This window comes from Fusarium subglutinans (assembly GCF_013396075.1).
Source record: "Fusarium subglutinans strain NRRL 66333 chromosome Unknown NRRL66333_c0000188, whole genome shotgun sequence".
Lineage (NCBI taxonomy): Eukaryota > Fungi > Ascomycota > Sordariomycetes > Hypocreales > Nectriaceae > Fusarium > Fusarium subglutinans.
The window spans coordinates 1-12,257 of record NW_023502251.1 but is presented as its reverse complement, the minus strand read 5'-3'; the positions used below and the strand labels follow the sequence as shown (position 1 = coordinate 12,257).

At 47.9% G+C, this 12,257-nt stretch overlaps 4 protein-coding genes across 4 annotated transcripts; 2 read left to right on the top strand and 2 right to left on the bottom strand.

Moving 5' to 3' along the window:
• Window positions 1–764: 764 nt before the first annotated feature.
• On the top strand, window positions 765–1,655 carry FSUBG_10674 (oxidoreductase; the record flags this gene model as incomplete). The annotated part of the gene is made up of 2 exons (XM_036675275.1): window positions 765–792; window positions 1,120–1,655. The coding sequence occupies 2 exons, from the start codon at window positions 765–767 to the stop codon at window positions 1,653–1,655; spliced, it is 564 nt and encodes a 187-aa protein (XP_036533811.1).
• Window positions 1,656–3,458: 1,803 nt separating this feature from the next.
• On the top strand, window positions 3,459–3,893 carry FSUBG_10673 (small secreted protein; the record flags this gene model as incomplete). Its single annotated transcript, XM_036675274.1, has 1 exon — window positions 3,459–3,893. The coding sequence occupies one exon, from the start codon at window positions 3,459–3,461 to the stop codon at window positions 3,891–3,893; it is 435 nt and encodes a 144-aa protein (XP_036533810.1).
• Window positions 3,894–4,150: 257 nt separating this feature from the next.
• FSUBG_10672 (uncharacterized protein) lies at window positions 4,151–5,564 on the bottom strand (the record flags this gene model as incomplete). Its single annotated transcript, XM_036675273.1, has 2 exons — window positions 4,151–4,752; window positions 5,045–5,564. 2 exons carry the CDS (start codon window positions 5,562–5,564, stop codon window positions 4,151–4,153), a joined length of 1,122 nt encoding a protein of 373 aa, XP_036533809.1.
• Window positions 5,565–7,313: 1,749 nt separating this feature from the next.
• Window positions 7,314–11,805, bottom strand: FSUBG_10671 (uncharacterized protein; the record flags this gene model as incomplete). The annotated part of the gene is made up of 4 exons (XM_036675272.1): window positions 7,314–8,423; window positions 8,984–9,476; window positions 9,960–11,691; window positions 11,742–11,805. 4 exons carry the CDS (start codon window positions 11,803–11,805, stop codon window positions 7,314–7,316), a joined length of 3,399 nt encoding a protein of 1,132 aa, XP_036533808.1.
• Between the last annotated feature and the right edge of the window lie 452 nt (window positions 11,806–12,257).

Sequence of the window (12,257 nt, the reverse complement as noted above, 5' to 3'; positions counted from 1 at the left end):
CAAGCTGATGCTTTCTTCTGTTATGGTTTGCGATCTCGTGTCTGGGGTTGCAGGAGACCCTTTCGGAGGGCTTGGAGTTGTTCTACCGAACTCATCAAGTCTCCAGCGATTGACTTGTTAATTGCATCTCGCGTCTCTGGTTTTTGACTTGTCGCCTGTCCCTTTGCGTAACCCTGGTACAGGTAGTCAGCTACATGAGCGTTTAGTACTCTAATGGCGTTCAGAGTATATAAACAGTAGTTCCGAAGTAGCGAAGGCCTTTATCAATCAAAGCAAGTGGAATACGTACTGGAAGCTCTTTTATAAAGACGATTCTGGACTTTCTTCCTTTGTTTTACCCTTTCCTTCACTGTATCACTCAGTCCAAGCTTGGGCTGCGTGGTGGCAACAGGCAAATCGGTTCCCCTCTCTGGAGTTGGCATGGTCAATTCAGCGTCCGCGTCAGTCCCCTCAGAAAGTACTACCTAGAGAGGATGAAGGAATACAGGAGTAAACTCGCACGTCGAGGAGTTTGTCATCAAACATCCATTGATTATCTCAGACTATACCGAAAGAGGCAAAAATGTCAGATTCACGACACCAACAGGAGTCTGAAGCTAGGCTCAGATTGGTAAAAAGGTCAGGTCCTGTCAGAGGCACTAGGAAAAGCACGAGACATGTTTGTCGACTATGGAAGTATGAAATGTTATAAAGAGCATATATAAATCCATCATCCTTTCCATAATCTTCAATTCCTTGCTTGCATAGCTTGACTCATTATCATCATGTCCTCAGTCGTCGGCTTCCTCCGCCGTAATTGGCAGGCTTACCATCCCCCGGAGCCAACAAAGAACGCCAACTCCATCAAATTCGGAATTCTTGGTGCAGCAAACATTGCGCAACTAGCCATATTATCTAGAGATTAGAGTTTTCAATGCTAACGGGTTACAAGTGCAACCGCTTTGATCGCTCCAGCGAAATCTCATCCGGATGTCGAAATCCAAGCTGTCGCGGCTCGTCAGAAAGAAAAGGCCGTCGCATATGCTAAAAAGCATAATATTCCGCAAGTTTTCGACAGTTACCAAGGCACGCGACCATAAGAAACTATCATTCTTCATACAGCTAATTTTTTTTATCTAGCAATCCTCGATGACCCCTCCATCGATGCTGTTTACATCCCCCTTGTCGCCAGCTTACACTACAAATGGGCCATCAAGGCAATCGCCAAAGGAAAAAGCATGCCAGCCACAGTTAATACAGCCGAGGCAGAGATGCTATTCGGATCGCCACTGCTACGACAGCCCAATGCACCTATTCTTCTCGAAGCAATGCACTTTCGCTTCCAGCCGAGTTGGCAATACTTCCTCAGCTTGATCGACCGTCAGAACATACAAACTGTCAACACTATCGCAGAGTTAGCATCGTATGTCATACCCAAAGGAAACGCACAGCTCGAGTATAATCTAGGTGGCGGGACTATGCTTCATCTTGGCACATATCCCATGTATGTACTGCGTCAGATCATGGGTGATGAGCCTGAAGAGTGTACGGCATGCAAAGCTAGGATACCTCCTCCACCGGGAGATCTCTGCGACGAGTCCGCTGAGGTAAGCTTTCGTTTCACCGGTGGACGGGTTGGGAACGTTATGATAAACGCGCGAGCATCAGTTACATAAAGACATTAAGATGGAGGACACTAAACTTCCCAAAAAGGACAGACTAAGTGGAAGCGCAGAAAGCTAAGCTTCAGCAAGTTGCAACTTCCTTATCTCATCTTTTTGGCACCGCATTGACATCGTGGACGAGTACACGATTCGGGATGAGAGGAATGCGAAAGACTTGAAGAAATGGACAGTCAAGCAGTCCAACAAGGTCTATAGGTTCAGAGACGTAAATACGGACGGGCCGGTTGAGCCATTTTGGTCATCATATCGTCATTTGTTGGAGCAGTTCATTAATCGTGTTCGCGGGAATTAGGGTTTAGGACTATGGGTTGACTATGAGGACAGCATTGCGCAGGCGAAAATGATCGATATGGCTTATGAGAAGTCTGGACTGCCCTTGCGGCCTGAAATCACGTTCAGACTGGAACAACCTATGAACACCTTGTTAAGTTGAACTTGTTGGCGATGAGGGCGGCTTGCTCGGGTTTGAGCTGGACCAGCGTTGGAATGCTCAATGCAGCCACCCTAGACACAAACGGAGTAAAGGCTCCGCCGAGGATGTCTTAGAAATGGGTTACGAGATATGCTTAACCCTAAATGGTGAGTGAGGCTGAATCACCAAACAAATGCGTTGACATTTATTTCGCCCTGTTGACCGAACAAATTTGTCCATCATTGAGATACATTTTCGCTCAATTGCCCCTTGCATAATGCACACAGAAAGCCCAAATTGAACAATTCCCTCAATTGCCTCCGTGCCTATGTCGTCTACAAGTTGTTCGTCTTCCGAAGAAGCCGTAAATCCAAGGCAAGTCATCGGCAATTGTAACTTGCTGCAAGTCTGTCTGTTCGGCATTTTCCTCATCCACAAGCCAACGTGACATAAACCCCAAGCAGTTGTAACATCACAGGGTAGCAACAGAGGCTAAATCTGGGGGAGCGGGTAAGCCCGAGACCCTTGACCCCTGGACTCGAGGGATGCCGATGTTCCGAAGGAAATGATCTACTTCCCCAGCCACGGCGTCATTAATTGGAACGTGGTTGTCAAAAATAGCAAGTTTCCCTACGCATCGGGACAAGCCTTTCCAATAATCTATGGCGTGGAATGATCGGTGAACAATACGAACAGTAAAACAGTAACTGAAAGTCCCCGTGGTTTGCCTGTAAGGGGACTAGGCTCTCGTCCAAAAATAGCTACGGTTCTAACTGGTTGTCTCACGGAAAATACGAGATGTGCCTAACCATTTCGGGGCAAATCATGCTATGGCTCCATTCGAGATTCTGGCCTTTCCTCCGGACCTTGATCTAGGGAGCCAAAATAAACTCATCAAAGAGCCCCCTAAACTTAGGCTAAATTTACCTAAATATTTTTATTGCTTAGGGTCAAGGTTTTGTGTTTTCTTTCCTCCCCTAGCCTTTGCACACGTGAAGGCTTGACTTGGGGATTTAGCGTGGTATTTCAGGGTCGTAGCCTCGGGCGCAGCGGCACTATGGCTTGAATGGACCCTTCGAGATTCTCGTGGCTGATCTGTCATGCCTTGAGCTTCAGAGCCTCAAACTCGTATACTGCCAAAGGTCGTATTGTCGTCTGATGATTGAAATGTTACATTCCGTGAGAGAAAAAGTATATAAGGAGGGAGATGCACTGCTGGTAAATTGTTTTCTCATCAGCTTCAACTCAATCACTCTTCACTCGCTTCAATCACAATCGCTACCAACACTCAACTACCTTAATAGTAAGCGGCCGCAATCAAGTCAACCTCCCAGCCACTAACATCTTCCAGAACCACCAAACAACCTCCCTCAACCATCATCATGCAGTTCTCTCTCGCCTGTATCGCCGCCATCTTGGCCACCAGCGTCTCTGCTGCCCCACCTCCCGCCGTCAACATGATGGCCGCCAGCCCCCAATGGACCATCGAGAGCATGCAGCGAAGCTGCGCCAAGGACGACAGCTCCTGCACCTGGAACTTCAAGATCAACACCCACAAGGGTGCTGCCACCGGCTGCAAGTACGTCGTCAAGGGCAGCAAGGCATCTCAGCGCAACGGAGGACCGGTCAAGTGCGGTGACTACACCATCACCTCTGGCTGGAGCGGCCAGTTCGGCCCTGGAAACGGATTCACCACTTTCTCTGTTGTTTCTTCCAAGCGACAGATCGTCTGGCCTGCTTATACCGACAAGCAGGTCCAGAGCGGAAAGGTTGTTAAGCCTGATCAGTCTTATACCCCTGCCAACCTTCCCAACTAAGCGATGGGAGATCTTTGGCACTAGTACATAGCAGCATGCATGGTCTAGATGTGGAAATTCATGTTCGTAGTCGCAATGTCTTGGATCTTCAATGTCGGTATAGTCATCAATACATAATATGCAAACATCATTTGAGAAAAATGGAACTCTGTGACAATTCTATTGCGCAGTGCTACCGCAGACAGCAGTAACATAAAAAGGCCAGTACATGTCTGACCAAGGTCTCTGATAATAGTCTCTCAGACCCAATTCTACCTTTAGGTAAGGTTGCGAAGAATTTGCTCCCGCAACTTCAAATTTGGTAGAAGATCCTGGAGACTTCTGATATCCATCGGAAAACTGCTACGCTTGATATCGAACCCGTTTTCACCTCTCCTCAACAAATCTTTCCAACTCCTCTCCACGTTTGAAGAGATCTTGCGCTGCTTAGTGCTCTGCCAAGTGATTCGACCCTGGTATCGATCGAGTCTCTCATACCGGAAAACATCAGCTTGAACATGGCCAGCTTCGAAATTCCAGATCTCCAGTAATTTGAGAGCGGGCATCTCTTTTACTGCCTCTGCAGCATTAATCAAGAGACTCTCAGAGGTGCCACTGAAAGAAGATGTAAGTGCGAGAGTTTTCAGTGCCTTGAACTCCGTTCGTATAAGCCTGTCGAAGAATGTTTGTGCATCGAAAGCAAAGGAGACAGAGATATGCTCAAGGCGATTTGCGGCTTGGGATATGGATTTCAGAAGTGTTGCGTTTGGTCGTGGCATTACCATTGCCCCAGCATGTTGGTGATATGTGGTATGGAATTCTTCAAAATAGGTCAACCGCTTTGTTGAATCTGGCACTAAAAGCCCTGACTGTTGGAAAGCTGCGGGATGTTGGTATCATGGACAATGAAAAAGCGAAGGAACAGAGAGATACATACCGCGATCCCAATTTCTATCTTGTACAAGATTGCCATAACACCATCTCTCAATATGATTCAATACAGGGAGCAGAGGAAATGATCTCATAGAGAGTTATTGGAGAGATGTTTGGGTTATATTCTCTTCGGAAAACGAGCTCAGCGATGGCGTCAACGTTTGGCAAACTCGTGGCCCCTTGTTGCGGCAAGGAAGTTCGGTCGAAGCGAGCAGGCTCTCTCCCTAAGAAATACTCACTTAAACTGTTCCAAAGGTCGAAACTAGACCAAAAATGTTGGTCAAACGTATTTGAAGGGTTAGAAGGATTGTGACGGGCCTCAATGAATCTCCTTGCTTGACGAGAGACGATGCCCAGCTCCACTGTAACCCGGTGTGTCTTCCATCTTGAGAGGATACGCCAAAGGGCGTGCACCGCTTTCGAAAACAGAACCGGATCTTTATCGGGATCCAAGAAGAAGTCATATGGGATCTCGAGAAGAATATGTTTGACAAGTAGTTTCCGATAGGATCGGACATGGTGTTTGAAGGAGTCTAGCTCATGTGGCGCTATCTTTATATGGTGGTATGTTTCCTTCTCTATGAGGGCTTGCCAGGTTTTGGATACGCTAGCAAATGTCGATAAGCGAAAACCTGGCTTCTTTGATCTCTTGTGCGTCTCTATCAGAGCTTGGACGATGCATAACTCGATCTCGGGAGGGACCCTAGTCATAGTGCAAGATGCCGTAGGGCGCACAACGGCGGTGGTGGGAGAGCTCATGGTGCCATGTGCTACCGTATACGGGTCGGCGCAAAAGAATGGCTATCCGGAGACGTGGCGAGTAACCTGAAAGTCTGTTACTCTGGAATATCGAGTGGTTTTATGCTTGTAGAGTTGACTGGTAGTTTGAGAGAAGAGCGGAGAAAAGCGATTTCAGAGTTTTTGTTCCTGAAGGACAAAGTTCAACTAAATTGCGCACAAACTCACAAAGCTTTCAGATAGTCCGCTGGATGACTCAGGTCCACGTGTTAATAGAGAAAGGATATACTATTCGCCGTCGGGACCTGTGGCTGAGAGTTTAAAATCACAAAAAGGTAAGAGAGTCGAATCAAGGTTTTGCCATCCCAAGTTCTCGGTAGGTAGTGACCAGAACTCCTAGGCCACCAGCAGCAAGCCGCTTATAGGAATAAAGTAAAAAGAACGAAGCGAGATCCACGTCGGGCAATGTCGAAAACATGTGACAGGATTATGATTTACAGCCAAGATCTTGCTCAAAGCTTATGCCTATGATACGGGACGAAGCTGAATATAAAAAGAACCTGTCTCACATTGTAAATTCTAGTATCCGTTTCCCAGTAGAAGCACGGGGAATCTGCTTCATTAGCATCGAATGCAGCAGAATATCCGAAAAGGTCGCGATATCGCGGCGGACCAATCGGTGCCTCGCTACCTCCAGTGTGCGATTCTCAGATTCTCCTTGCCACTCAAGACATTGTTCCAGGCGTGGCACACATATGTTGGGAGCCTATGATGCCCGCAACTCTGCCAATGGATCCTACCCCTGGCTGCGCTGAGCTTCTTGTGCGTAAAGATGTGAGCTTGCCGTCCTGGCACGCCGAACTCCCATATCTTCAGCATTGGGGAGGGAATTTCATACCAGGCACGACTGCCGCAAATTCCAAACCCGGTTTCCATTCCTCTATGTGTGTAGACTCAATAGCGGTAGTAGACGAAGCTACGCTAGAGAAGATATTTGCCAAGATACCCCAGTCGCAGGTTCCGTGACACGTCCAGTGACACGCGAGGCCTCCCCGGAGTCAGAGTGACGGATTTGAGAAATTGTAGCCGGTCTCTTCGAATAAAACCGTCGAAGAGGTAGAGATTCTCTACACTTAGTTCGAAGTGCTGAAAAGTGCCCTTCTCCACGATATACTGCCAGGTTCTGGAGACGGTGGCCAAGGGTGCCAGGGATTTGTGAACGCTCCTATAAAGCTCTATCACGTGGTTGACTATAAGGAACTCGATGTCGAAAGGCAGAGTAGGACGCGACGCAGGTATCCGCACGGCTGTTGTTGGTTTATTGACAGGGGAAGCTGAAGATGAAAGAACAGATTTAGATTTTGTTCTTTGGAGGGCGAGTGCATCAATCTTTTGCCTCAGAATAGACGTCATTTTGTAGTCTGATGTGAAAATGTCTTTTACTTTGAAGAATAAGAGATCAAGATGGGTTCTCATATCCGTCACTCATAACATAAGGTTGGAAAATACACTTCTGGTTTAGCACAATGGAGGATCTTTTATTTAGTATGTGAGCTAAATGTATTTCGTTGAGATGTCATAAGCTTTAAATATCGATCAAAAATCAGGACGAGTTGTTGCGCTTTATAACCCTCATTGGGTGAGCAAGTAAAGTCAAAATTCAGACATTTAGTCCATAGGCACAGTAAAGTTCCTGCTCGAAGTGCCCAAGGTTTTGATCCGAACTTAGCATACCAAGCGATTACACTCTCATAGGAAGCTAAGATTAAATCACCGAGTAAAGTTCGAGTTCACATCCGTCAACCAATTAAAAGTCCCCCAAGAAGCTTGTGACTCTGAAAAGCCAGATGCTGAATCCTGGAAACCCCTCACCTCTGAGCTTGTAGGATCAAGACCATAGAGATTCATCCTCTTCCCCATCTGAAGTCCCGATAAAAGGAGATCCTGGCCCAAGTTGTCGTTTCCATGGGAGAAGCACCCCAAGCTGAATATGTTGATGGCTGCGAGGGTCGTCAGACTATCAGATACTCTTTCCGCGCGATATAGTCGCTCTGCGTCGTTGAAAAAGCTGTGTGCAAGCGTAGCTGCTCTACCATCGGATGCGGCGTGGGCAAACTGCTTGGGCGTTAGTGAGGGGAGACAAGGAGATAAGGAGACAAGGGAGTTGCTTACGCAAGCGAGATAGAGTATTGAATTGACGAGAAAGGCAGAGCAGAATGTTGGGTTATGCTGTACTAGATCTGTGAGGAACAAATCTTTGTCGATGAAACCAACGGCAGAGTTATCTCTCTCGAGAAACGTGGAGATGAGCGTCGACGCAGATCGGTTGCTTATCGGGACACGTGTCCAGTACGAGACGGAAAGGTCGTTCAAGCGAAGATCGCAGTGTTCTTTGGGCCGAGATTCGTTGAGCAGGACAAGGTCTGGTTTCTCTTCCTGGGAGAGGGTTAGGAGGCCCAAGATAGCATCTCTAGGCGAGCTTGGTGTATCGATTGGGGGTGATGGAAGGGGAGACGGTGAGGCGTGAATGGGCGAAATACCACGGATAGTCGTCCACTCTGATGGCCGTTGCCTAGCCATTAGATTCGGCGCCGGGGATCTCTTCCGCTTCGCTTGGTCGCCAAGGACTCGAGCGTGCTCAACGACGGTTCCAACATCATCACCAGCCTGTATCCTCCGCAACATCTCCTGATCCGTCCCATCGCCAGGCTTCTTCAAACCCTCAAACAGCCTTCTAAAGCTTCTATTCTCAACCTCCAACTCTTTGACTCTCTTTTTGAGCTGATTTGAGTGCATTTCACGGTCATTGGCAATATCAGCGTAGTGACACTCGCCCCCACGGCGCTGACACGCAATACACGTGGGGAACTCGCCCGTGCACTGGATGTAAGTAAGTACCGGTTCATAAGGGGGTTGAGAGGGACGTACCCGGACTTTTCTGCTCCTGCATGAGTCGCAAGCTACTGCAACGGCGCGTCTTTTGGGAACGAGAGCAGGGATGGCTTCGTGTGATAGAGAGGTTGGAGCGCGGGGTAAAAGTGGAGGATAGTTCATGCTGTTACATGGATGGATCTGTTCGTGTTGAAAGGCGTTTTGCAATTGTTGCGTCATGGGGAAATGGGTTTGTCGAGTGTTGATCGTGGTCGGGAGTGGAATGCAGAACGCACGGAGGGGTCTCCGAGTCTGCTTATTGGCTGCGTAATTTCACCAGATCCTCTCGCTTAGCCAGGCAATATCAACGGACCGGATCAACGATATCCATCTCGGTACGCTACGTAGTACTCCGTACTTGGTATGACTAGCTCACGCCCAGCGCCCATCAAAAATAACCACAGTGCAGTAAGAATATGCTGAGACTACAGAATCACGCAGAAACCACAGCTACACAGTATCATCTCCATCTCCCCCTCATCAGGCGGCCGTCTGAACTGAATCCTCACCTTGTCCCAGATCCTCAACCACGACGCAACAATCACCAATTTGCACTGCTCATCCAATTCCTTCGCCATCTCCAAATCCGTAAACTCAAATCGCGTAGGTTTATCAGAACCCATATTCAGCGCGCCTATCGCCAACACTTCAGGCCTTGAGCCCATGTACAATTTCCATCCCTCGCCATCACCAAGATTCCTCCACTCAAAGCTTGTTCGCTGAGGGGCGCTGACGTTGAAAGAATGTGTTGCGTTTCTATCGCCCAAAAGACGGTAGTACATGTTGATATTTGAAGGAGGAGACGTGTTGGTGAATTCGAGCTCAGCGGTGTGGCGAGAGTATTTCACTGTTGCTAGTGGCGATACGTTTTCATCTTTTCGTGGGAGGAGATTTACTCGGGCTTCGAAATCGTCTTCTGTGTTTTTGTATGTGCATGAGATTGAAAGGGGTGTACCGCCGGTGTTACCGCGTATGTTGAATTTAACCTCTGAATCACCTTGTCTATGGATAGTGAAAGACGTTGGGATAATGAATTCCTCAAGTCGATTTGAGGTTGAGTAGGCTGGCGGAGGAGGAAGGACCTCCAAACCGACTTCACCTTGACCCATAGCGACAATATAATATGGAGTTGTGAGTTACTGAATTCCAGTTGAAGTAGTGCTGAGTCTTGGTTTTATATATCGCGGCTGAGATCATGGTCTCAAGTAGTCGGGCCACTGGGTCTTTTCTTTGCGTCCTTGTGCCCACGTGTCTCAATCTGTTAGTTTCGTAGGCCGCTGACTTTCGTAGCCTTTCAGGTTAGGTCACAGAACCACTGACCAACTGGAGCCCTTAGAGCTTAGCGTCACAAAGCGTCTCTGACCGACACAAATAAACATAACTTAAACTCAAGATTCTTGTCAAAAGGACAGTGAACATTCACGACAAAGAAAATCTAATGCTACTTGATACAGGAATCTTGCGTCATCTAGGCTCGCCACTCACAGATAGCATCTAATGACGACGCTTCCCACAGAGGAGATCAACCAAACACCTGTCAGAGTCTCTAGGGATGGAAGACAGAAATCATGGGAGCTCAGCCCAATGAATCCTATCCAGAATAGCCACTGTGCAAGCCAAAGGAGGGGCACTCCCATTGCCATGGTCATGTGAAGTCGTGAATGACCTATCATGGACGGGACAAGAGCTTCAACTTCCGCTGGAAGGGTACCGTAGCTGTGACCTTCAGATCCCGTGGGCGACTTTGGTAGTAGACATTCCTCCTCCTTCGGCCCCGTCGACTCCTTTACATCCGCGCCCGATTCACCTTCTTCTTTCTCCTTAAGCTTGTCTCGACTTCGTATCGTTCGGATAACTTGTACTGCCGTCAAGGCCACGACGAACAGCCAGGCAAGTGCACCGCCAAACATAAGTGCAGCAAATGGTAATCTCGTCGCAGTTGACAAAGCCCCAAAGTAAAAGTCATGAATCCGACCATGGTTTACCGTCCAGCACATGTGGTAGAATGAAAATGCTTGGAGAATCGCTTCCGCAAACATTGCAGACATAGAGGAGGTCATGTCCTGAAATTTCGAGTTTTTGGTACCGTGGGACGAGATGGGAAGCCAGTTAAGGCGAGGGAGCGAGCACCAAAGCAACATGAGCTGTACGGTGGGAATATCTTCGTAGCCAGGGGTGGTCTGGACAATAGTTGCGTTGGCTAAATTGGCGAACAGGTGGATGCATCCGAGAAGAACTCCTGCCAGGATCCATCTGGCAGGATCGTAGAACAGCGGACGGGAAATGGTGCTTGTACTTCGTCGTGCACTATTAGCTTGCAGTATAGCAAAAAATGTCACCAAGTTGATCACGCCGATACTCATCAGCTTCCATTCATTGGAAGGGCATTGCGCATTGTCTTCTGTGGACTTGGGGTAGATCCTCCATCGCCAGGGAATCATGTCACGGGGTTGAAGGCGCGCCGGCTCTTGCCACGTATATTCACAAGTCTCGTTCATCCACCGCCGCTGAGTCTCTAGATCTTTCGGGCTCGATGTTGCGCATGGCTCTTCATGCTGGGGCATGGTAAAAGTGTTGCAGAAACAGGCTTTGTCGAAATACCCTCCGGCCACAATGTGACTGCTAATCAAGTCGTAGCTTGCGGTATCAAAGCTGAGAGCTGTCATGGACTTTCGGCGGCTGTTGTATCCCCATGGACGAGCAGGATTGCCTGTATGCTGTGTCGTTGCTGTGAAGCTGCAAGAGCTGATGACATGGTCGAACGTCTCTTTAGTTCCGGCGGAAGGGGACTCTCTCAAGCATGCTGGTGCCTTGTTGGCGATGTCTATGGATGCGTATCCGTTAGCCAGGCTTTTGGGTGATAGGCTCTGTAAGCCATTTGTGTCTCCAACGTCGACGAGCCAGTTTCTACCGGTTGTCGTCTGAATCCAGTGATGAAGTTGTGCCTTGGCGAGGACCGATCTGCTGCAGTATTTACTGTAGCCCTTGACAACGTCAGGTGAGAACTCGGCGTTCAGACAGCTCAGTTCAGTGAGCCATTGATAGTGCGTGCAGAAGACGAAATATGAAGTGCAGCGATGGCGGGTGCACTTTGTCATGGCATTCAGCCAAGCGGACTGATCTTGTTGCGCGATGCACTGTGGCATCGGTGCCAAGTCCTCTGGGTTAACCCATCCTCCACGGTTCTTCAGTATGCTCGAAGCATCGCGGGTCGAACCTGGTAGTATTGTCAGCATTCCAACGGTCTCGGTATGGGGTTTGACGCACTAGTCAAGAGTTGCCCAGACACTCCAGCGATCAACAGCGCCGGGAGCAGCGTCTGAAGTTTCATTTTGTCGACGTGAAATAGTCTGACGGCGAGAATAGAAACAAGAGAGGATCTTGTTTGTCTTGGTGTTTCGAGGTCAGATGATCTTTTAGGTAATGTCTAGCTACTCAAATTGCGGGGAAGCCGCGTAAGTCGGAGTGATCAATCATCCCGACCAATGAATCCCAATTGGGTTTCAAGCCTCCCGCGAGACGTTAAAGTCCCCATGGGCTACTATGGGATGACTACAGCCTATAAGGTTAAGCTTTAGGCTACAAACACAGATAATAAATAACAATATAATATATTTTTTTTTCCTAATATAAGCTTTTACCTATAAGCTTTTATAATAACTAATAAATCTTATTATAAGCCTTAAGGCATTATAAAGGAAAAAGACTAAGAAGTATATAAAAAGATATAACTTTAAGTTTATATTTCTATATATATACTATAATATAACTTTATAAATAATA